The sequence below is a fragment of the Pollachius pollachius genome, assembly GCF_949987615.1.
Source record: "Pollachius pollachius genome assembly, chromosome: 4".
Classification (NCBI taxonomy): Eukaryota; Metazoa; Chordata; class Actinopteri; order Gadiformes; family Gadidae; genus Pollachius; species Pollachius pollachius.
The window spans coordinates 19,492,787-19,519,235 of NC_136937.1; the positions used below are offsets into that span (position 1 = coordinate 19,492,787).

The 26,449-nt window shown below is 42.5% G+C and overlaps 2 protein-coding genes and 1 long non-coding RNA gene across 3 annotated transcripts in view; 2 read left to right on the forward strand and 1 right to left on the reverse strand.

Moving 5' to 3' along the window:
* Positions 1 to 1,420: 1,420 nt before the first annotated feature.
* LOC307075027 (proteinase-activated receptor 2-like) overlaps positions 1,421 to 26,449 on the reverse strand; it is a 51,117-nt gene continuing 26,088 nt past the window's right edge. Inside the window, exon 2 of the mRNA XM_079735516.1 lies at positions 1,421 to 2,713. Within this exon, the coding sequence (XP_079591642.1) occupies positions 1,626 to 2,713 (1,088 nt within the window). The 3' untranslated portion in view covers positions 1,421 to 1,625. The remainder of the gene's footprint in view (positions 2,714 to 26,449) is intronic.
* Positions 6,526 to 7,575, forward strand: LOC307075028. The gene is made up of 4 exons (XR_013811831.1): positions 6,526 to 6,642; positions 6,747 to 6,897; positions 7,284 to 7,367; positions 7,446 to 7,575. It is a non-coding gene; the product is annotated as an uncharacterized lncRNA (long non-coding RNA).
* On the forward strand, positions 7,756 to 11,165 carry LOC307075080 (uncharacterized protein; the record flags this gene model as incomplete). The annotated part of the gene is made up of 13 exons (XM_079735586.1): positions 7,756 to 7,930; positions 8,029 to 8,127; positions 8,215 to 8,447; positions 8,559 to 8,737; positions 8,825 to 8,918; positions 9,063 to 9,407; positions 9,564 to 9,681; positions 9,765 to 9,856; positions 9,938 to 10,055; positions 10,236 to 10,331; positions 10,449 to 10,637; positions 10,850 to 11,002; positions 11,107 to 11,165. The coding sequence occupies exons 1-13, from the start codon at positions 7,804 to 7,806 to the stop codon at positions 11,163 to 11,165; spliced, it is 1,902 nt and encodes a 633-aa protein (XP_079591712.1). The 5' UTR covers positions 7,756 to 7,803.

The window sequence follows — 26,449 nt, forward strand, 5'->3', positions numbered from 1 at the left end:
ATCTAACAAGCATATTTCCTGTATATTCTGTGGTCTAGTAGTGAATGATCAACAGTGAATGGACGGACAAAAGTTGATGATCATTATTTTTTAAAAGATGGGCTATTTGGCGTGACATTTCTTACGTGAGGTGAGAGCGTGAGATTGATGCTGAAAGCGTGAGTGTCACGCCAGATGCGTGAGAGTTGGCAACTCTAATCGTTTACTAGGACTTTAAAGACACCGACAATCCAAAACTCGTGACGCAGCTTTTACTTCTTAGCCACCTACAGAGTTTGTTATGTACGATCATTGAAAAACGCCATGTTATTTCCCATAGACATTTGACCGAGGGAAGGCGAGACTTATGGCTCGTTCAGATCGCTGGGAATTATGGGGAAAACATTTTCGTCGTTCACGAGAACGTTGCGAAAATGTTTTCCCCATCATTCCCTGTGATGTGAACGCGCCATAATATAACTACTATCGATTAAATCATATTGAAGGAATTCAATAACCGGAAATAAGGCGAGATATCATTGATTGATGGTACATCGTTTTCTGATGCAGGGTTCAAAACATGACCATAAGACCCGGGTTAATTTAATCAGTAATGAAGTAGAGCAGAGATAATTCTATTGTCTTCTCAATACTGAAAACAATACCACCAATCACTCAGCATTCACACTGACAGCCGGCCTGACTGACCTCTCCTGAGTCTACTCAGGAGAACCATAGAAATCAGCCAGGAGGGATACTAACCATGTTCGGCCATAGACTTCGATATGTTGAGGAAATAACATAGATAACTTGACAGATATAAAATGTAGATTTAGAATTAAGCAATAGATTTACATGTAAAGATTTAGATGTAAAATGTTGATGAAAAATGAGCAGTGTGCAGTTTGAAGGGGTGTTTATTTGCTAAATCTGGAAAAAAAAATAAGCAAAGCTCAAGCTATTCTGGAACAAGTGAAGTAAGTTTTTTAGAAGCAGTTTACAAATGGCACCCCATAGTAGTGTTGCCGTACTCATTGAGGTCCGAGGCTAAGGGCTCGTTGGTGGGCCTCTTGTCCGTGCGTGTTAAGGCCAACAGCTCTCTGCATTGAGGACAATGAAAAGGTACCGCCCCTCGTCGTACAATGACATGAGTTTCCGGCCCATAGCGTCATGTTTGAATGCTTTTCAATTGTTATTGGGCCTTAATGATTTTAAATACATCATTATTCATTTATTTTGTAGATATAAAAGGGGCAAATAAATTTTGTGCAATATCGATATCGATATCGATATATTCAATTGTATGTCAAATAACGGAAACAAAACTAATAAGCAAATTTTCCTTATTTGTGTAGACTATCTGAATCAAAAAATAAAATCACAGAAGAAATCCATTTGAGCAATGTGATTTATTTAAAAGAATATAGGATCTCAGATATCGGAGTAAAAAAGAAACAGAAACAACATGCCTTATTTGGACAATAAACTGCCGGTCGGATACCAGCAACACCAGGGACAAGATAAAAAACAAACAATTCTAATTCAAAGAATATACACATTCATAGGAAAACAAGCTCATGTTAAAACATTAAAAAGTGTGTCGCGTTGTGAGGCAGAACCTGCCAAGTCCAACCCGCCCCCCGCGGTCAGCAGCTGCTGCTCTTGTTCTTTCCAGAGCTATCAGAGCTGCACGTACCCTTCTTGGAGTTCTTGAGTGCGCTGAAGGACACGCGCATGCGCTCTGCCTTGCGCTGGCTGCGGCAGATGAGCGTGTTCCGTATGTGTTGGCGGTAGTCCTCCGAGATGAAGTAGTAGACGAAGGGGTCGATGCAGCTGTTGAGGCTGGCCAGGCACAGGGTGGTGATGTAGAAGCTGTAGCCGTTGTTGGTTATCTGTGCCAGCAGGAGGCCGTAGTGTACCAGCAACATGATGTTACTGGGACTGAAGCACACCAGGAACATGACCAGCACGGTGATGATCAGCAGCACCGCCTTGCGTCGCTTCTTGGCGATGGCCTCATCCGTCATGGAGCTCCGCAGGGCTTTGAGCATCAGCACGTAGGCCACCACGCACACCGCCGCTGGCACTACGAATCCCAGGATGCCCATGGTCAGGAAGTAGCCGGCCGCCAACTCCCTCTGGTTAAGATTGGTGACGTCGTGGCACGTAACGATGTCCATGTTGATGACCCTCACCGTCTGGTCGTACAGGAAGAGGGGCGTGGTCAGGACCCAGACCGCCAGCCAGATCAACACGGAGATGGCCACGCTCACAGTGTTGTCCTTTCGTTGCCAGGACAATGGCTGGATGACACCCCAGTAGCGCTGAATGCTGATGCAGGCAATGAAGGCGGTGGAGCAGTACATGTTGGCGTAGAAGAACCCCACCAGGACCTTGCAAAGACCCTCGCCGTAGATCCAGCTATTGCCGTTGAAGTGGTAGGCAATCTTCAGGGGGATCCAGATGACAAAGAGCAGGTCACACAGCGCCAGGTTGGCCATGAAGATGGAGGACGGGTTCTTCTTCTTGGTCCGGAATAGAAACACCCAGAGGGCCAGAGCGTTGGCAGGCAGACCCACGACAAATACGATGATGTAGACGATGGGGAGGAAGACTGTGGTCAGCGGACTCTTCAAGACCGTTACATCTCCGACGCTGATGCACACACTTCTGACGTCGATGATCACATTTGCATTTGGCTCGGACGATTCGCCTCCAAAGCCTCGATCGTCGTCTGGAATCAAATACAAAGAAATTATTGCTGTGTCCAACTGAAAGTTCCACTTTAAAACACATATTCACCGCCTTAAGTAAACTATCACTTTTTAGGTGAATGCTTATTTTATTTAGGTGAATGCTCCTTCCACAATTTTTCACCTAGAGACTCCATTCTAATTTTAAAATGTTTAGATTATCTTGGAGTCATGCGCTTTAATTCAAAACATATATAAATATTTTTTAACTGTTTTAGTTTTTAAATATAAATTCTTACATTGGAAGTCAATGGGTGGACGGTGGAGCCGTCCGCCCATTCTGACACTTCAAACTTCGTAACTTGGTCATTTTAAAACCATTAACCTTCATTCAAACATTTAACAAGTCAACACACTTGTATCTTTTTTCAGAATCACAGTTTAACTTTGTATATTTTCAGTTGGTCTCATTGACTTCCGTTGAGGCTAGAAAGTGAGGACGTTGTAGATAGATGACGCTCTAGCCCAAGGTGGCTTTCACAAAAGCTAACCATTTTGGACGTTGCAGAGCCTAAACAACCTCAATATTTAACCTAGAAACACAATGTCAAGCTTAAACTGTTATTTTGTTTCTTATTACACTAGCTCTAAAATGATTAATCGATTGGAAATATGATTGTTATATATTGGGCGGTTGCCTGTGGGGACCCCCGTTTATAGAGCCAGAGGCTAGGTGCTTGCTACATATGCGGTTTACTCCCGGTAGAAGCTACATGCTAGCAACAATGCTTAAAGTATCTTTTTTCACATCATGCTACCTACACAAATGATATGCCATATGAAAGCTAAGCCCCAAAGGGATGAGCCTCGTCATTTTGTGGGCTTATTTTGATGAACTAAATGTACAACCCGGTATCACGCCATTGCGTGCTCCTGCGCACGAACGTTAATCTATTGAAGCGTGTTCCCGAGCACGATAGTCCGACTTTTTGCGTGTTACACAAAACGAAATGTAAACCAATGCATTCTGAATGGGAGTGTTCTAAGACAATTAACGTTCTCCACAAAACGCTACGAGAGAGAAAGAGAGAGCGGGAGGGACAGAGAGAGAGAGAGAGAGCGAGAGAGAGGCTTCAGAAAGGGTGTGCGCAGATAGTACAGTGCACCCTAGTTATGTTTATGCCAAAACCTATATATATAATTAGGCTATAATTATATTATTTAGCGTGTAATGAGACAATCTATAGCCAAATTGTCGAAGATGCCCGAGAATCTTTCGGGATATCAGCATGGGAAATCGGCGAATCAGACCCATGAATCTATTGTAGCGACCCTGGGACAGTTAAATAGTTTGTGTGTTATGTGTTACATTATATTTCGTTGTCCGTTATGCCAGTTGTTCTATGTGCATGTATTGTAATGTTATTCTTGTCAAACAGCGTGTGGGGCGAATCATTAGGTCAGCTGGGGGAGGGCCTTGGAAGAACAGGAGGGTGGGGGCCTGCACGCGAGTGAGACCGTGTTGCCGGGGTAACCGGGGTTTGTTTGGGTCCGGTTTTCAGCTGTTGGTTTCAATGTTGTTACAATGTTACGGGTTTCAGTGACCTGGTTTTTGGTCCATTAAAACTACCTTCAACTAATGACTCGACATGATTATGTCACCGGCGAGGTCGTTACACTATAAAGAAACACGTCATCTCAAGCGGGAGAGAAAGTTTGCGGTGCTGGTTTGTGTCACCAACCCAGCAACCCAGTCGCCAAGAAAAAACGTTGACAGTGCACGTTTCCATGAACACTGGATACGTAGCATTTCAACGTAAAAAATAGCGTGTTATACCTACAGTATCCACGTGTGCCGCTGTGGAGGCGGGTTTCGGGGTTTGGGACACGATTGTTTAGGGGGGGGGGGGAGACTGTTGTTGACCGGGGAGGGGGGGGGGGGGGGGGGGGGGGAGACACGTTTGTTGAGGGGGGGGGGGACACACGATTGTAGGGGGGGGGGGGGGGGACACACCAACCCAGCAACCCAGTCGCCAAGAAAAAACGTTGACGTGCACGTTTCCATGAACACTGGATACGTAGCATTTCAACGTAAAAAATAGCGTGTTATACCTACAGTATCCACGTGTGCCGCTGTGGAGGCGGGTTTCGGGGTTTGGGACACGATTGTTTAGGGGGGGGGGGGGAGACTGTTGTTGACCGGGGAGGGGGGGGGGGGGGGAGACACGTTTGTTGAGGGGGACGACGACACACGATTGTAGGGGGGGGGACACACGTTAGTTGAAGGGGGGGGGGGGGGGGGGGGGGACACGTTTGTTGAGGGGGGGAGACACGTTTGTATCCTAACAACAAAACAAGTTAACAAAAGCCCCATTTGTCAACTGAGAACCCCAATTCCCAGAATCCCCCGCGGCTCCGGAACACGGCGTAGCTTATATTAATCTTTATTATCTGAATGGGAAATGCAATATTTTAGGACAGATACACCATTAAACGCGTTTCTAATGACATTTCTAGCGAGAAATGTACATTTTCCTTACATAATCTTCAGTCAGTGAATGTGTATGATCTTTATTAATCTTTATTATCTGAATGGGAAATGCAATATTTTAGGACAGATACACCATTAAACGCGTTTCTAATGACTTTTCTAGCGAGAAATGTACATTTTCCTTACATAATCTTCAGTCAGTGAATGTGTATGATCTTTATTAATCTTTATTATCTGAATGGGAAATGCAATATTTTAGGACCGATTCACCGTTAAACGTGTTTCTAATAACATTTCTAGAGAGAAATATACTTTTTACTTGCATAATCTTTAGTCAGTGATTGTGTCTGATCTTTAGTTTTATAGTTATTAGGATTTGATCGGCTCGCTCGCATGTTTCAACGACGTCAGGTTGCTTTCGCTAAACTAGCAGCTCACGTGCTTCCTGCGTTTGTGTTATTAAACTGTTACTTTATGTAACTTTTAATGATATCATCTTGTTAGAAACACGTATATCTGAGAGCCAACCCAGTCGCCAAAAGCATACGTTGACAGTGTACTTTTCGTGAACACTGGATTACGTCGCATTTCAACATAAAATAGCGTGTTATACACACACACACACGCACGCACAGACACACGCGCGCGCACACACACACACACACACACAAATACACACACACACACACACACAGTATCTTGTACAATGATTTTTAGATTTCTTCTTTGTAAAACTTGAAAAATAAAGTAAGTTTTGGCTTTGGAAAAGTAATTATTTCCCTTATTATACAAATAGGCTATGCTGTTAAGGCTGCCGTGTTCCAATACCTGTACTTCCATGAGTATACTTAAAGGAAGTATACTATCCGTACTATCTACTACGTTAATTGTTCAGATGTGAGTGCTGTTCCAAATCGAGTACTCCGTGGTGCACTAACCGGAAATTACGATCACGACTGCCGCCGTGGCTCCTCCCCCGCAATAAACATCCCGCTTTGAAAGGTGAACTCTTTACGCCTAGCAGCTATAAAAAACTATAAAAACTAAAAAATGACTCTATTAATGCAGGCTATGTGGAAAATGCGCCGACTTTGGCTCAGCCTGGCTCCGACTCTTCCGCTACGTATACATATGTGTAATCCAGCACATATAAAGACGGGGACCAGAAAATAATTACTTTCTCTCCATTGAAACCCATTCATATTTTTCGATCTCAGAGGTCCCATGAGGGGCCTACCGGAAGGGGCGAACTTACGAGCTCTATGACGCTGCTCTCGAGCGACATATAGATAGGACTGCTAATCTTACAAGCATTCTCTAGATCGATTGTCGGCAGTAGTTCTATTCATTCTATCGCTGTAACTTTTCTCTCGTGTTGCTATGGACAAGTTGTTTGACCTGGATCTCCGTGACCCCCGCACAGAAGGAAGACACCTTGCCGTTGGGTTGATGCATGACCAATTCCTTGCAGAAGCCATGGTAACAACCTTTTGTACATTAACTGAACTTGAACTTGTACATGAAATGAATGTTTCAGTACCTCAGAAACTCCGTCTAACAAGATGTTGGACTTAAACACACAGGAGGCTGCGGAGAATGTCAATCGGGCAAGATCTGGAGGGGATTCACCACGGAGCTCAACCAAACGGAGCGGACGCGGCAAGGCCAGAGGGAGACGTGGAGGCCGTGCGGGCCATACAGGCCGTGCAGACCGATGGAGTGGCCTAACTACAGGTTTGTTTATGTGCAAATTCAGATTAGTTTAATTTGGTGACAAACAATTACCCATGGCATTTAGGGATGGGTCAGAATTTTCTATTATTCGATTTTTCGTTCCCGTGGGTCAAAGTCGATTTGTAACATTTGGACCGTTAAAGGTTGGGTATGGGATTTGCGAAACGCCAGCAGATTTTGAAAATACACAACTCAAATGGTCCTACCCACTCTCCTTCAACGCTGACTCTACCCATTCCAAGTACAAGTACATGGGAGCGGGGGAGAGGGAGTGCCGTACGACCGTTTGATTGACGTACTTACTGTCAAATGAGTTTCTTGCAGCAGTGCAAGCACTTGAGTGTCTGCCGTAGAGATATATTAATCTGTCATGTACTGTTTAACAGGCATGGACACTGAGGTGTTGGCACTTCCTTCAGAGGATTCCTTGCCCTTACCCAGAGCACAGCAAAATCCTCAAGAGATGTTTGGTAAATATACAGTGTTTAATTCTGAAATCCAAATACTGTATATAGAATGTAGATCATTTGGTTATATTTTATTTGCAGAACAAAACATGGAGAGGCTTTCTGCCCTACTGGATTCAAGCCCCTGTCCTGCTGAGCCTGAGAGAAGCGCAGCATCATCGTGGTCTGTTAGGCAGCAGAAAGCCTCTGACCGTTGGGAGGAAGCACGGCCGTACCACCTCAGATGCCTTTTGGAATCTGAGGCTGTTGGCAAGCCATTCTGTTGCTTCTGCCACAAGCCGGCTGTTATAAGGTTGGATGTTCATCAATCAAATAATAGAATGTATCTATGTACACTAAAAAAAGTATATCATATAAATTGAGTGACTTGACTTGAGTGTTTTGTCTGCTTAGGTGCAGAGAGTGCCTTCCGGAGCAGTGGTTTTGTGGGGCCTGCGACATGCATAACCACAGCAAACGGCCACTCCACAACAGGGACAGCGTGGTGGATGGCTTCTTTAAAGCCATTCCCCCATCCACATGTATCTCAAGAGGAGAGACTGGAATATATGCCACACATGAGCAAGGTAAGGTCTGACAAATCTACCTGTCTAGACTTCCTGATCCTTATCTTGTTTATTCAGTCTGCTGCCATATACAGAATGTTCACTTTTCTTTTCGACAGATCGCATTTTACCCACAATGCCAGCACAGCACTGCACCTGCCAGGTCCCTAGCTTCACAGTGGAAGCTGGGAAACCAGTCATCTTGATTACCATCAATGGTAGAAACCAGTTCTCTATTTAGACTTCTGTTAGTCTAATATACAATATGTGTCAATGATTATGACTAATGTTGTTTTTTTCGTTAGGGCGTTATGATTTGCATTTGCCACGTTATGTGTGCCAAACATGCCTGCAGCAGTGGGCCCCTGATGTGAGAGACCTAGTCAGGAGTGGATATTGGCCAGCTTCTGCAAATGCTTCCACAATCTACACGGTGGACCTCCTCAACACCTTTCAGGAGCTGAAGTTGATCTCACCTGGATTCTCCAGGCAAGCCCTTGCAAAAATGCTGGAACATCGCACACTGTGTGCAGGAAGAGTAAGTGACATCAGCAATACTATTTATTATGCTCAACAATATTGTCAGCAATTTTTTTATTTTTTTTTGACCATCTCAAAAATGTTTTCCATATTCTGATATACTTTCTAGTCTGGACAGATCAACGGGGATGCCCTGCAGAGGAGCTTTCTTGAGTTTGCATACGCCTCCTTTGAGAAAGACCAGCTCTGCTGTGATACCCCTTTCACCTGCCCTGCCTGCACACCTGAAATGGTAGCAGTGTCAGCAGATGGCAACAGGAAGCTTTATCGCTTTGGCCATACTGGAAGGTGCACTTTAAGTTCTCTTTGGTAATTGAGTCGTGACTGTAAGTGACAACAAGAGTAGGTAATGGATGTTATATATTTTTCCCCTAGATCTAATGACACTCCCTTTTTTGATGGGCTATTTCTAGCCAAAGACAGTGAGGTGTCTGATTTTGTCAACACAATACAGATGGCGGTGAAGAATGTAAGTTTAAGCTAAGTTTAAACACTCAAATAGTTCTGTTACTAAAGGAATCATTGCATTTCCTGGACTTCTAGAAGTATTCCATACTCCCTACTCTTTTGTCGTGAATTACATTAACAATATGTGTATGCACTATATTCACAGATAAAGGGGAGAGGCACATGTGGAGACTCTCAATGGGCAGCAGCAAGGGAGACCTCTAGGCGGGCCTCTAAACTGGATGAGGAAGGCGTTGAGGTTGCGGTGTGTCGGCATGGCTTCCTTTTAAAAGCCCTTAACATGTACCGAGGAGAGATATTTGCGTATCCTATGTATCTCCAAAGGGAGCTTCTCCCAAGCAAGGCACAGTTTTTTGCTATGGATGTGGCATGCAAATACTGGCCATACCTACAAAAAGTTGCTTCGGTCATTCCAGCTCTCAAGAGCCTCACAGAAATGAAGCCCTTCCTGAGCATCATGCATGCAAGAGCTCATGCTACCAAGTGTGAGGTATGTCTGTTATCTGTTATTTTCAAATGAATACGCCATGTGTTACTATAGGAATGGACAGCTTTAAGCTGAATTCCTTTTCCATAATATTTGTCCACGTTTTCCAACTGCTTCATTGGCTCTAATGAACCCCAAATCCACCCATCCTTGCAACAGATAAAATGGAGTGGTCGGAATCAGAAGGGAGCAGGCACAACTGCCGGTGAGGAGGTGGAGCAAATAAACAGCTACCTCTCCCGTTGTGCCCTGACAACAAAGTACATGTCAAAAGCAGGTAAGTCACTTTGGTCTGAGTTTATGCTATCATCTAATATTGCTCATAGATTGCAGAACATAATGTAATTCTCCTTATACCAGCACGTGTGGACATGCTCACTGTGCATGCAATGGGTTGGAACCATCACAAAGCAGAGACGCTACACAAGGCCCTCTCCACAAGATATGTGAAGGTATGTTTCATATTCATGTATGTTTTTGTGCCAGTTGTTAGGCAGACTGAGTTCCTATTGTAATTATTGTAAATATTTTAGACATCTAAAAGGGCAGAAGAAGAGGCAGAGAGGCTGTCACAACTGCAGAAGGACCTGCAGTGCTCAAATGCAATGGCTGTACAGTGGATTGCTGAAGTCAAGGAATGGGCAGAGAGCGGTGAGGACAGAACAATATACATGCCTTTTTGCAGTTTCCTTACAGACATTTGTGTTCAAACGGTAATCAAAATAATACACAATCAGTGAAGCATTAGTGCTGCAAAAATCTAGAAAACTCGGTTGCATTGTATAGAATACAGTACACTGAGCTTAATTTCACCCTAACGGATATCTACAGAGACCCCAGTAACGGGTCTGCACGTTCTCCAGCAGTCCATTGAGGGTCTCCATCTGGGTCTAAAGCAACAGAAACAAACCCTCTACCGTCAGAATGGTATGTAGGCTTTTTCTTGAGTTATCCGGTATACCTAACAATGTATCTATATTGTTTTTAATATAACCTATACAAGGTTTTTGTGTCTGCATATTACGTTTCTCCTAAACAATCTAGACAGCAACAAGCTTCGCCATCGTCTCCGAAGAAAGTTGACGGAAGACAAAAAGCGCCTTCTCCAGGAGATTGATAAATACAACAGTCTTGTTGCAGACCTCTCCAAAAGGATTGATGTGGCCTTGGTTGACCACTCTTTGGCTGGACAGAGCACTGGCGCAATATGGCCATGGGAGGACTATGGCAGTGGTATGCATTTTTCAATGCTTTTAAAATGTCATGCAGTATATCGGAATAGTGAACTATCCTGAAATGATATATTAAATATAATGGTGGTTTTGTAATATATAAAACGATTTTGGGAAAGAAACATCATTTCTAAATTCTGTTTCCATTATGGTTGCATTGCTAAATGTTATGCCAGATACTCATGTATTGATCTTAATATTTTGGATCATTAGTAACAATCGGGGTCAAGAAACGACTGCACGACCAGGAAATGCTGAAAACACGGCTGGAAGAGGAGCTCCCTATCCTGGTGTTGGAGATGGCCCAGCACTGTACGTGGTTGCAGAACCTGGGAGTGGCCCTCAAGACGGAGCTTGCAAGATACGGTAAGTTAAAGACAAGTTTTGGGGATCCCATTTAATGTATTCAATTAGTGGGGGATGTTTCAATATATATTAACGTCGTTGGGTTTTCTGTCCTCTACTTGTAGAAGATGAAAATGGACTTCACTGTCTCTTGGCAAGGTCCATTGGCCTCTGTCCTCCTTGATGTTTGTGAGGAAGAGGAATGTGATCCGATGGGCCTGGTCAGTCCAGACACCAGCGAGGATGAGGAAGATGCAAGAGAACAAGCAACTTAGTTGATGGTGTGGTTTCGTGCCTCGCTTGATGTACACAAATGATCATTGTTATTGCTATGTTTAAAATAAAAAAATAAAAAAATCTATCTCTTCAATTCAAGATGGGGTGGGTGAGAATAAATAGTGCTATAACCTCACTAGCCTTATTGACATGGACACATCTGTTCCGCATAGATTTCTATGCACGAGACTTAACGGACACTTTTGTTACTGCCATGTATACAGTACATTCGGATCACATTTTAGGAAGAGATCTATTACGCATAGAAATCTATGCGGATCAGATGTGCCATGTAAACGCGGATACTATGAATTTCATTCATGTATACAATTTCAGAAGTGGATGAGATTCGAGAAATATCTTGTTATAATGAGAAAGAATGTCAAGGTTTGGGGGTTGATGAAAAACTATTTTGAACCTTTGTGGTATGGCAACCCAGTCGCCAAAAGCATACGTTGACAGTCACTTTAAGGACAAGTTATGAGAGAAATGCACATTAACTTTTTGTTATCTCATAAGCGGTGTGGTGCCGGCTCCTTTTGACCTTTTGACCCCAGACTTCAAAAACGTGTCCACAGGCCAGCTGTGTCTACCCACCTTAAGCCACAAATGTACACCTACATCCCACAGTAAATGGGGACTAGAAACATAACCTCTGTCATATACATTTACTCTACTGTTGGAGGTCACGCCCCTTTTTCCACCTTTTCGAGATAGCTAGAGATGCTAAAATGTTTACACACATTTCCCGGGGCCCCGTGTACGACATATCCGAGATTTGGAGTTCTAGCCCTTAGAGAAAAAAAGTTTTCCCAAATGGAGTGTCATTTGGACAAAGCCCCTCAGAAGTGTAGCCTGCAAGACCTAATGGTTCAGAATGTGGTGGAAAAACAGTTTTTGAGATAGGAAGGTCCTACCGCCCTGAAATTTTAATACCTTATTCTAGGGCCTAACTGGGACCTCCGCACCGAAACTTGGCCCGGTCGGACCCCGAGGGCAGGAAGGGGGGGCCTGCCCTCGGGGTCTGACCGGGCCAAGTCTCGGACAGGAAGGGCCCCCCCTTCCTGCCCTCGGGGTCCGACCGGGCCAAGTTTCGGTGCGGAGGTCCCAGTTAGGCCCTAGAACAAGGTATTAAAATTTCAGGGCGGTAGGACCTTCCTATCTCAAAAACTGTTTTTCCACCACATTCTGAACCATTAGGTCTTGCAGGCTACACTTCTGAGGGGCTTTGTCCAAATGACACTCCATTTGGGAAAACTTTTTTTCTCTAAGGGCTAGAACTCCAAATCTCGGATATGTCGTACACGGGGCCCCGGGAAATGTGTGTAAACATTTTAGCATCCCTAGCTATCTCGAAAAGGTCGGCAAAGGGGCGTGACCTCCAACAGTACAGTAAATGTACATAAGACAGAGGTTAGTTTCTAGTCCCCATTTTTTGTGGGATGGAGGTGTACATTTGTGGCTAAAGGTGTGTAGACACAGCTGGCCTGTGGCCACGTTTTTGAAGTCGGGGGTCAAAAGGTCAAAAGGAGCCGGCACCACGCCGCTTATGAGATAACAAAAAGTTAATGTGTGTTTCTCTCATAACTTTTTGTCATTATTAAAGAGAGGCCTGATTCTCAGATATGCATGTTGGATGGCTAGGGTGTAGGTTTGGGTAGAACTTCAGACCAAAATCTTGTAAGCGAGCCGCTGGGTGAGGTGCAACAAGATGGAGCACTTGCTGAGTAATTTCTTGTAGGGCCGGTGCGTAAGAGGGCAAACAAGATGTCCTTCAATATCTACGCTTCCAGGCGATTGCAACGGTGCCACACATGAACACATTCAAACATGTTTAATGGTAGTAATTAGCTGTCGAAATTGGAGGCCTTAATCAATAATGACCAGCTATTGATTTGCTTCCCGATAAAAGTTTGTGACAAATGACATGTTATTTAGCATCTACACATTGAGCTGAGTCCAATGACACAAAGCATGACACTCCACGGCCCTACACGGCCCCCTACACTACATGGCCCCTGTATTTTACATGGTACACCTATGGTCTAGGGCATGATCTCTGTGTGGCACAAGGTCGAGCTTGATCTCATTGGACTCAGCTGCTAATGTAGATGCTAAATAACATGTAATTTGTCAGAAAACTCCATCGGGTAGCAAATCTATAGCTGGTTATTATCTATAAAGGCCTCCAAAATCGACAGCTAATTACTACCCTGAAACATAGTCAAATATGGTCATGCATGGCACCGTTGCAATCGCCTCGAAACGTAGATGACAAATGACACCTTGTTTGCCCCGTTACGGGAAGATATTTTCATGGTATATCTTTCTATTTCCTAACCAAGCTCCATTGCCGTCTTTAACCAACGTGGTTTGCCGAGAGTCACGTGACGTTGACGCAGGCCCATTGAAAAGAAAAGGCCCAAAAAACGTAGGCATGTCACATGTTTAAAGCCGTTATTGTAATTAATTAATTTAATATTAAAATATAGGCTATTATATGTATACAATTATTACGTCGTGTAATATTCTATCTATAAGTAGACCATAACTTTTATTCAATTATCGTTATAACATGATCTGTATCTGACCATTGAACATCTTTAACCAGGTTCAGGTATAACCAGACCATATAACAAATATTTATAACATATAAACTAGGCTATACGTATAGCATATCATACATTTGGTTACAGGCCAAATTCGGTATAAATGTTACCCTCTGCTGGCCCACAACTAGATCGTCGCGTCCCTAGCAACCTGACGTCTTTGAAACATGCTAGGGAGACCATAAAACTAACTATCGAACAAAAGATCAGACACATTCACTGACTGAAGATTATGCAAGTAAAAAGTATATTTCTCGCTAGAAATGTTATTAGAAACACGTTTAATGGTCAATCTGTCCTAAAATATTGGATATATATATATATATATATATATATATATATATATATATATATATATATATATATATATATATATATATGCCTAATGCCTTCAGGGCAGCGCTACTGTTCAATCAGGACAAGAACAATGAGGTACTCCCACTCTTTTATCCCTGCAACCATCAGGTTACTAAATGATGACAAAAGTAAGGAGTAGGTGGAGAGCACACCAGTGTTGCTGGGTGTTTCCGGGGGCAGGGTGGTTGTTACTGACGGGCTGAAATGAATTGTGAGTTAAATGTGTGTGTTGGACTGCCTTTGATATATGTTTTTGTCTACCTCCTATTGCTATTTATTGTATTTATTAAGTAATCTATTATTTGAGACTGGAAACTGTGAACGAAATTGCCCATTTTGGGATAAATAAAGTTTTCTAATCTAATCTAATATATATATATATATATACGTAACCATTTCCCCCAAATGCTGGGAGAACGTATCGACCCCTATTGGTGCTATTCCTCCATTCATTTAGATGGGCGGAAGAAACGTGTATCTCTTCACGCTTTGGTCAGGCATAGCGTGACACTGAACACTCCTTGCGAGGTGGACCAATGTATCTATTTCACGCCTTGGCGTGATACCGGGTTGAACAGACTGTTCTGTGTTTATGTGTGGAAAAATAACATCATTACACGGTTCCATAAAATAACATAATCAGCAAAGACAATGGTTTTATTTCCATGCTTTAAACGGCATTCGGGCTGCTAGTTTCAGCGTCCATAGCAACCATCATAGGCTTAGCCACCATGTTTTTCTGTCGAGACAAAATACGTTTTCAGACAAACATAATTGAGAATGGCGAATAGTTCTCTGGGAACGTAATTTTCATGAGACAGGGTTGTCCTTTAGGGCTTCGGCCTCCTAATTGATCATTGATCAAAACTCTGCCCAATCCTCACCTTCTCTGACGCAGAGAAACTCGTCCACGCCTTAATCCCCTCCAGGCTTGATTACTGTAACAGCCTTCTCATCGGTACACCCTATAACACCTATGGTCCTTAGATTATTATTTATTTTATTGTGTTATTGCCCTTCGTGTTTTGTTGTAGCACTTTGAGATTATTTTTATGAAAAGTGATTTACAAATAAAATGTATTATTATTATTATTGTAGTAGGCTATATTTGAATGCCCTTTCACATATATGAAACCACCACCACACCATGGTTGGTTTGACGTAGCAGCTAACTTAATCATCCAAGAGAATCTGGTGTTTTGGTGTTGAATAAAGATCTATCAGCACAATATTTTAATAATCTGTTGTGACTAAATTGACATTCAGTAGGCCCTGCTTGCACTTGTATGTTTAAAATCAATATTTTCTATACAATATAGCCATTTGCAATTATACCTGGATGCATATCTTAAATACATTGAATGGATTAAATACTCAATTAATTGCTGCTACTACTCTATTAGCTAGAGACCCTTCAGCCCACAACTTTTGAGTTACTTTAACTTTACCCACCATGTACTGCCTACAGACTGGAATTCATATTTATATTAACTGTTGTGTCCATACATATATATATATATATATATATATATATATATATATATATATATATATGTGTGTGTGTGTCATTAAGCTCTTAGTGACCACATTTGAATGGCAGGGCAATCATGTATCAGGAGTAGCACCACATTCTAGAAAGACTGAAAATATGTTTTTATTTGAAGAGGGCAGGGGGACTAATTCAAATCTTTTGGCTGCCAGGACCTGGCCCACTCCTTCCCACTGAAAAGAGAACAAATAATATATCAATGAACCGTTTTGTGATGATTGGTCGAACTCCACTTACATAACACACAGTATATACCTACTTTATATTGATTCTCATCTATAAAGGCAATTACAAATCAAGCCCAATCTTTGCACATTTTTGTTCTTGAGCAATACCACACTTTCAAGTCATTTTCTAATAATTCAAGATCTAATAATGTAATAGTGTATGACACATAAGAAAGGGAATGATGAAACCACTTGATAGGAAATCTGGTTGGCAAGTGTGTTTGGTGGAAGAACTACTGTTAAACGTTAAAATAGCAGCAGCTATTTTGCACCAAGATGGTGCAAAATAATATGGTATAATATAGAATACTCGGAAAAGCAATGAAGTGGTTTAAAAAAACCCAGTGAAACAGAAAGAAACCAAATTAAATACATACCAAACTGGGCAAGGCTGCCAATCAACAAGGACTTCTTTAATGCCCTATCAAGGAAAGGAACCATAAATTCATTAGTAAGATAATAAATTCAGTGTTAGCCTATGAGTTTGATAGACAAAATGCATTGACGGTACTATTCCAAAATATTTATGCAAATTACTTGTATACATGAGTAAATTACATTTACAGTATGCACTTAATATGCATGCTCATGATCAATCAGCGAGAATGTCATTCCTACAGTTAATCACGCATGTGTTTTTGCTGGGTCTTTATGGGTCTGTCAAACCTTTCTCATCCTCTCCTTCCCGTAACTCCTTATTTCGAAGGAGTCACGACCAATATGGTAGGGGCAATCTGAAAATATAAAAAACATGTTTTTCACAACAAAACCATCTATGCTTATCCACTGGCAAATATAAAATACCGCAAATATAAAATCAATAACAGTAATTATTAATACTGTATTAATGCTGTAATCGCTGCTATGAATACACAGGAGAATAATTTACAATTCCATAATTATAAATTGTGTAAAGGGTTTGTCAGTGCTCTGATCGTTACAAACTATTTCATCTTACTCTTCGGTAAAGTCTTGTTCCTTTTTTCAAGCCCCTTCTGGCTGTGATGCTCTGTAGGAAAGAAATGTTGAGGTATTCAAACAAAGACTCAAATGGTCATAACCAACATTCTTATTACAGTCCTTTTTCCAAAATAACTACAATAAATGTAATGCTATGGTGAAAAGAATAGTAGTCAATTAGCAATTCGATCTGTACAGACATTCTGAACATACCTTTTCTCCTCCGCTTCCTCTGCACAGTAGAGACCGCTGTTGGAATGGAAAATAAAATATTACTCATTCAGGCAATGATGTTTATTTGTATGACACTTAGTACCTTCTCATGCATGCTTTAATTGAAAAATCCATACCTGGTCCTTCCGTGTCCGGGTGGGCCACCTCCTCTACCTGCAGGGCCCCCTCCTCCACCTGCAGGGCCCCCTCCTCCACCTGCAGGGCCCCCTCCTCCACCTGCAGGGCCCCCTCCTCCACCTGCAGGGCCACCTCCTCCACCTGCAGGGCCACCTCCTCCACCTCCTCCACCTGCAGGGCCACCTCCTCCAACTGCAGGGCCACCTCCTCCCCCTCCTCCACCTGCAGGGCCACCTCCTCCAACTGCAGGGCCACCTCCTCCCCCTCCTCCACCTGCAGGGCCACCTCCTCCCCCTCCTCCACCTGCACGGCCCTGTCCTCCACCTCTCCCATGTCCATGTCCATCTAAGATGACATAAGATAACACTCACTCAAAGTCCAACAGTGGAACTTCAACAGTGCAAGTGTAAATTCAGTTTTAAAAAATATGAAATTAAGACCATACAGATCTATACACATCTATACACATAAATAACCATAAACAAACATGAAAAGAGGTTAGCACTTATACAGCTGACTTAGTATATTGTAATTTGTAGCATAATATATTGGAGTATATATGCAGTATATAACAATATATAGGATTAGCCTCTTTAATTGTCATAGATATTCCTGTATGTCTTCACCTGAGTGGTCCCCCTGCCCTCTTCTGGCCCCTCTGCAGTCCCACTTGCAAAAGGGGTCCATCCTGTGCAAGTTTGAAAAGTGTTGCAAAGGGTTATTAAATTGCAAATGGCAACCAAAAAAATTGTAGCAATAGTTCCATGATAAAAATGAATGTGGTGGACAAATAACAAGATGCAGTTAGTATTTTGGTAAACAAAGCAGAGGGTGTGTGGAATTTATAAAAATAAAGAATCATACCTTGACAAATGTACTCATGGATGGAGCCCATTTTTTTGAGGGACTCCTCCGCAAATGTGGCCAAGGTGCAACGAGGTGTGAACACCTTGACCACATGGCTCTTTTTAGTGGCTTTTCCAAGCAGCAGGACAGGTTTATATCCTGCTGCTTGAAGCTTTTCGAGCTGTAAGGAAATCACAGCATGTTAATGTTTTGCCTGTAGTAATCAAAAAAGACCTACTATTCAAAGCAATAGTGATTCAGACAGTTAAAGGTAGAACATAATTAATCTGAATTGTTTACATACCAGGAGGAACATTTCCTGCTTGACAACAGCCATGTTGTGGTTCTTCTTGCGGGAAGACGCCCACTCTTCCCGCTTAGCCTCAAATTTTCTCAAGTCAATTTTGAGGCGTTCCTTTACAGGCTGGACCATTTTGCAGTGCCTGCAAACCTTTTTAGCGCAAGGCAGAATGGTTTTGCAGGAGGGGCATGTTTTACATGTGCTGCCTGGCATATTGAAAGATTACCTAATTTACAAAGACACAGACAAACCGAATAGACAGATAAACAAAACAGATTAGATACACAGATAGTAGATAGATAAGAAAGATTATAGATATAAAATATTAGCATTGGCAGAGAGATAGTTAAGATGTATGATGCTTATTTGAAGCTGCAGGGAGAAAAAAGTAAATCACTAAAAACAAACTATTTTTTACAAACAGCCGACTACATTGTGTAAATTACCTTCTAACATGATGCTGTGTATGGTACTTATCTAAGCCTTTCTCATTGTTCAATTTCAATTACTAACGAACTAGCTAGCCTACCCGAGGGACAGGTGGCGACGTAGGCCTACATTAGCCTATGAAGCAACGCTTTTGTTATCTGTTATTAGCTGTTAATACCTGTTAATATTCTTTGACAACGGCAATATAATTATTTGCACTATCAACTCCATAATCTTAGTATTTCAAGCATTCAACCGTTTTTAAATAGCAGTCAATCATAGTTGAACTTACGTCACACAAACCAGCACCGCAAATTTTCGGTCACTCCAGAGTTGACGTCTTTCTTTCAACCCGGTGTCACGCGATTGCGTGCTCCTGCGCACGACCGTGTGCGTGTGTGTGCGCGCGCGTGTGCGTGCGTGTGTGTGAATGCGTGTGTGCGTGTGTGTGTGTGTGTGTGTGTCTGTGCGTGTGCGTGCGTGTGTGTGTGTGTGTATAACACGCTATTTTATGTTGAAATGCGACGTAATCCAGTGTTCACGAAAAGTACACTGTCAACGTATGCTTTTGGCGACTGGGTTGGCTCTCAGATATACGTGTTTCTAACAAGATGATATCATTAAAAGTTACATAAAGTAACAGTTTAATAACACAAACGCAGGAAGCACGTGAGCTGCTAGTTTAGCGAAAGCAACCTGACGTCGTTGAAACATGCGAGCGAGCCGATCAAATCCTAATAACTATAAAACTAAAGATCAGACACAATCACTGACTAAAGATTATGCAAGTAAAAAGTATATTTCTCGCTAGAAATGTTATTAGAAACACGTTTAACGGTGAATCGGTCCTAAAATATTGCATTTCCCATTCAGATAATAAAGATTAATAAAGATCATACACATTCACTGACTGAAGATTATGTAAGGAAAATGTACATTTCTCGCTAGAAAAGTCATTAGAAACGCGTTTAATGGTGTATCTGTCCTAAAATATTGCATTTCCCATTCAGATAATAAAGATTAATAAAGATCATACACATTCACTGACTGAAGATTATGTAAGGAAAATGTACATTTCTCGCTAGAAATGTCATTAGAAACGCGTTTAATGGTGTATCTGTCCTAAAATATTGCATTTCCCATTCAGATAATAAAGATTAATATAAGCTACGCCGTGTTCCGGAGCCGCGGGGGATTCTGGGAATTGGGGTTCTCAGTTGACAAATGGGGCTTTTGTTAACTTGTTTTGTTGTTAGGATACAAACGTGTCTCCCCCCCTCAACAAACGTGTCCCCCCCCCCCCCCCTTCAACTAACGTGTGTCCCCCCCCCTACAATCGTGTGTCGTCGTCCCCCTCAACAAACGTGTCTCCCCCCCCCCCCCCCCTCCCCGGTCAACAACAGTCTCCCCCCCCCCCCCCCCTAAACAATCGTGTCCCAAACCCCGAAACCCGCCTCCACAGCGGCACACGTGGATACTGTAGGTATAACACGCTATTTTTTACGTTGAAATGCTACGTATCCAGTGTTCATGGAAACGTGCACCGTCAACGTTTTTTCTTGGCGACTGGGTTGCTGGGTTGGTGTGTCCCCCCCCCCCCCCCCCCTACAATCGTGTGTCCCCCCCCCCCTCAACAAACGTGTCTCCCCCCCCCCCCCCCCCTCCCCGGTCAACAACAGTCTCCCCCCCCCCCCTAAACAATCGTGTCCCAAACCCCGAAACCCGCCTCCACAGCGGCACACGTGGATACTGTAGGTATAACACGCTATTTTTTACGTTGAAATGCTACGTATCCAGTGTTCATGGGAACGTGCACTGTCAACGTTTTTTCTTGGCGACTGGGTTGCTGGGTTGGTGACACAAACCAGCACCGCAAACTTTCTCTCCCGCTTGAGATGACGTGTTTCTTTATAGTGTAACGACCTCGCCGGTGACATAATCATGTCGAGTCATTAGTTGAAGGTAGTTTTAATGGACCACAAACCAGGTCACTGAAATCCGTAACATTGTAACAACATTGAAACCAACAGCTGAAAACCGGACCCAAACAAACCCCGGTTACCCCGGCAACACGGTCTCACTCGCGTGCAGGCCCCCACCCTCCTGTTCTTCCAAGGCCCTCCCCCAGCTGACCTAATGATTCGCCCCACACGCTGTTTGACAAGAATAACATTACAATACATGCACATAGAACAACTGGCATAACGGACAACGAAATATAATGTAACACATAACACACAAACTATTTAACTGTCCCAGGGTCGCTACAATAGATTCATGGGTCTGATTCGCCGATTTCCCATGCTGATATCCCGAAAGATTCTCGGGCATCTTCGACAATTTGGCTATAGATTGTCTCATTACACGCTAAATAATATAATTATAGCCTAATTATATATATAGGTTTTGGCATAAACATAACTAGGGTGCACTGTACTATCTGCGCACACCCTTTCTGAAGCCTCTCTCTCGCTCTCTCTCTCTCTCTCTGTCCCTCCCGCTCTCTCTTTCTCTCTCTCTCGTAGCGTTTTGTGGAGAACGTTAATTGTCTTAGAACACTCCCATTCAGAATGCATTGGTTTACATTTCGTTTTGTGCAACACGCAAAAAGTCGGACTATCGTGCTCGGGAACACGCTTCAATAGATTAACGTTCGTGCGCAGGAGCACGCAATGGCGTGATACCGGGTTGAAATGTAAAGGAATAAGGTCAATAACATCAGTTTCCAATTTACCACCACACACTCACACGAACACACACACGCACACACACACAAAAACACACACACACACACTCACAATCAGAACAGATCAGCTTTTCTATAATTTATCTCAAATGTATTCAAACTTGATCACTTCAGATATTTGTTTAACTCTTCACTTTATTTGTTCTCAACCATTTTAAATTGTTTAAATGGTGTGCATTTTTACATTGTTTACTCTATTTAGACCCTGTTCAAACTCCTTCACTTGATTTTCAGCCATTTAGTATTTATTTACATCTTAAACTATGTGGCTTGAATAAAACATATTTTCAACCACACTTTGCACTACAGCATTACCCGCATTTTCTGCAGGAAATGCATTTTCTACTTGCATCTGTGGCTTTAAGGATGAAATACAGGTTTTAGCAAGATCGTTTTCAGATCGCTCTTAAGTCAACAGATGACAACAAAAGGTGTGTTGAATGGCCCATACCAGCATTTCACAACATTAAGGGGTCAGGCACATCAATACACGGAAATGTAACACACCAAGTTGTAGGAAATAATAATTTTTAAAAAGCTCACACACAGAGGGGGTTACGGTCAACAGTATCTTAAACAGTTATATTTCACAGACAGAGGGTTCCACGAGAGACCTACTGAATATCTTGTCAGGAACAATTTATAAATATTTATATGATCTCAAAGTCATAATAACCTTTCTAGGAAGGCCTCCGGATTGGGGCTTGGTCTGAATCCCTGCACCACACCTAATATAGACCTCTGAAGAATAAGTTCCGTATTACTGTATAAGTTCCTCCCGTTTCCCTCGGTCAAATGTCTATGGAAAATAACAGGGTGCTTTTGAATGATAGTACATAACAAACTCTGTTGGAGGCAAAGAGGTAAAAGCTGCGTCACGTTGTGAACTACACACTTTTTCCATCTATTTTCCACTGGGGTTTTGGATTATCTGTGCCGTTAAAGTAGTTAACTATTATGAAGAAGCATTACTGTTCTGATCAAGGTCATGCAAAATAAAGCTTATGAGAACACATGAGACTTCGACTCGACTCTGATTCCTCTATATTATAAGTCAATTCATTATCTGTTTTTCTAATATTTTTGCAGCGTGTAAAATATATATTATCATATACAGTATATATTCGTATTACTATCTATGAGCTACAATCTGCAATCAATCGAATATCTCAACAATATCTCAATAACAGCCAACAAACTCTTATCACGGTAAAACCAAAAAGTTAAGTCGTGGAGAGGCTGAACTGAAATGGAAACTGAAATCACGTGTGAAATGACCATCACGTTAGGTTTTGACTGGTTGCGAGCAAGGACATCTAATGGTGTGCTCCAGATGCCTCGGCCACAAGCCTTTCGAGTTGCATTTGTGACATCATTTTGTGTCTGGTAGCATTTATAGCGTTCCCGTTAGTCTCTGCGATTATGTCATGTAATTGTCATTGTTATTGTTAGCTACATTAGCCTCTTTATCAAAACCAGCTCGAAAACAAACACAACTTAAGATTGTATTGCACGCGCAGCAACACCGTGCAATGCATAAATTGGTGACCGGAATAAAGTAGCAATGTAATCAAGTGTGTAAGATCATTTAAAATCGACATTAAAATGACGAACGTTGTACAAATACAAAGAAAATAAATCTCTTCATGGGCGCAGCTAGGCCTGTCACGATAACATTTTTTCTGGGCGATTAATTGCCCCAGAAATTATTGCGATAAGCGATAATATTGCATTTTTTCAACTAATATAATGATAATGGCATAATAATGCAAGTACACCCTTTCGAAGATCAATAAACTTTTATTTTTAAAGAACACTGGAACTGGCAACTGGAAGACATTTAAAATATCCAGAATAAATTAACAAAACAACCAAAAACAATAAATAAAATGAACTCAGTCTATTTTAACAAAAAATGCTCTTGAATAAAACCCAAACACAACCAAAAACAATAAATAAAATTGAAACACTAAATAAAAAGGATGTAAACAAGATTGCACTTCAAAAAATAATAAACATTAGGCTCAGACATACAGGCAAAACTGTCAGTTAGTACCTTTGTGCCAAAAAAAGTGCAAACCAACAAAAAACATGACTGAAACCAGATGCCTCAACAGATCATATGCAAATTTGTAGCTTCTTTAGTCTTGCAGATTCCGAGCAAGAAATACCAAAATGTTGACTTTGTGTGGCTTATGGCAGGATCTCTCAGGAGTAGCAATGTTGCCAGCTGTGCTAAACATTCTCTCTGAGCTGGTGCTTGTTGCACAAATGCACATGTATTTTTGGGCCAACTTGGCCATAAAAGGATATTTTCTTTGATTGTCATGCCACCACATTAAGGGATCACAATCTACATCAAGTGCATCTTCTTGGAGGAATTTTGTCAGCTCTGTATCAGCCTGCACACTTTTTGGTAATGAAGCCTGGGTCTGACTTGTGAGATGAGCTCTTCTGTTTTGAAGAAGGTCACTCAGCTTCTTCTTTTTCTTGGTGGGTACGGTAGCAGTAGGTTCATCCACGCTTCCTCCAGCAGCTTTGCTGCAGCTCTCACTACTGGCACCTTCTCCACTTTCTTCTGGCCCTTTTATGTCCAGTATCTCTTGGACAAGCTGTTGTTTGACATCATCCAATGCCTCTGCCTCCTCCATGCTGCCACGATACCTTGGATCCAAGATGGTGGCCTTTTTCAGGAGGACTTGGATTGCAGGTGATTTGTATTTTTCAGTCAGGTCCCTGCACATGTTTTGTTTAATGCTGGCTGTCAGTGCAGTGTCATCGGGGCCTGGAGAGAGAAGGTCGTCTTTAATCAGTTCCAGCACAGGTTTAACTGAGGACACTGAGGTATTTTTCCCCTGAGAGGACGTCTGTGAAGTCAGCTAGTGGTTTCATTGCTGCGTTGATAAACTCCAACACAGAAACATCCTGCTAGGTTGGATTGAGGTAGCTATATTTTCTGTCTTGAACCAGGACACTTCTTATGGCTGGGAGTAGCTCGAGCACCCTCTCTTCTGCTGAGTGCCCCATCGTGTGACAACATCTTGTGGGAAAGATAATATTGTTCTTGTTCATTAGTTAGTCTATCAACATTCTTAAACAAATACTACTTTTTTATTATTTATTATTATTAATTTGTATGTTATATTATTTTTATATGCCAGTACATGCGACTACAGTCTCAATTAGATTCTTAAGGTTATTCTCCAGGTCTACAGGCTACTATAAAATAAGAATAACAACTCTTTAAATATTTTGTGTTGCAAATTAAACTATAGAATAGAGATTTATTGCACAGTAATCAGGGGCGGCTGGCCCATAGTGGGCGATAGTGCGCCGCCCTCCCTAAGCCAAACGGAAAAAAAGAGAGCGAAAAGAGTTTATTTTGCCGGTCTAAGTCTTAATATTATAGTCCAAACAGCAGCCTGAATATCGCTGCGACAATCAGCAGCCTGGATGTCACTGTCCAACCAGTAGCCCCGCCCCCTTGGGGCGATATCAGTCAGATTGAAAATAGCCCCAGGCGCTCTCATAGACTTACATGTTGAGACTCTTTTTTTCAAAATTGGACCGATACAATGCATTTCTATGGGCTCCGGGGGGGCTTGCCCTAACGTGAATTCGTCATACGCACTGATGCGTGCTCGGACGTACAGCGCGCGCGTCCGGCGGAGACCGCTGAATCATCATGGCTGGCAACTGCAACTCCATCATTTCCCTGAGGGAATTACCGTTCAGTCGTCGAAGCAATGCGGATAAATTGGCTGTTAAAGAATTGGGACCACCCAGACCAAATTTAAACATAAAGCAGGTGTCAACAAAAGCGGGGAAAACATACAGTGGTGGATTTTCCCGGAGCTGGTACGAGCGGAAAACATGGCTAGCAGGTTGTGAAGTGGCTAATGCTCTGTTTTGCTACCCCTGTGTGCTAACGGATGCAAACACTGACACCGCCTGGACAAAGACGGGTTTTACTGATATGCACCACCTCTCAGAAAAGGTGAAGAAACACAAAGCATCGAAGATGCATATGGGCAGCTGCCTAAAACTGTCGGCATTTGGGAGAGTGAACATTGCCACACAGCTGGATGAGAGCTACAGGATAGCCGTGCGCCGTCACAACGATGAGGTGAGCAAGAACCGGCACATCCTAGGCCACCTAATCGACTGTGTGAAATTCTGTGGCGTGTTTGAGTTAGCTCTGCGAGGCAAGGATGAGAGTGAGGGGTCCAGCAACCCGGGGATTTTTCGTGGACTGGTTGATTTAGTGGCGTCGCTGGACGAGGTGTTTGAGGAGCACTTAAGAACGGCCACAGTCTTTAAGGGAACATCAAAGACGGTGCAGAATGAGCTGCTGGATTGCATGGCATCTGTCATCAGAGAGCGTATCGTGGAGGAGGTGAGATCAGCAAGATTCGTGGCAATCCAAGCAGATGAAACCACTGACGTCTCTACACAGACTCAGTTGGTGCTGGTGCTGAGATACGTAGATGGAAAACACGCTGTGCAAGAACGGTTCTTTGAATTTGTCCCCATCTTGTCAGCAACGGCCAGCTCCATTGCCGATGCAATTTTGGAGAGACTGAACAGCGTTTTTACTGATGATAAGTGTAAACTCATTGCGCAAGCCTACGACGGTGCCAGTGTGATGAGAGGAGAGAGAGCTGGTGTGCAGCAAAAGGTACGAGAAGAGTACAAAAATGCCCATTATTTGCATTGTTACGCACACCAGCTGAATTTGATCATGCAGCAGGCCACTTCACACATCTCAGCAGTGAGAGTTTTTTTCTCTGACCTTGGTGGGATTTCCAGTTTTTTTA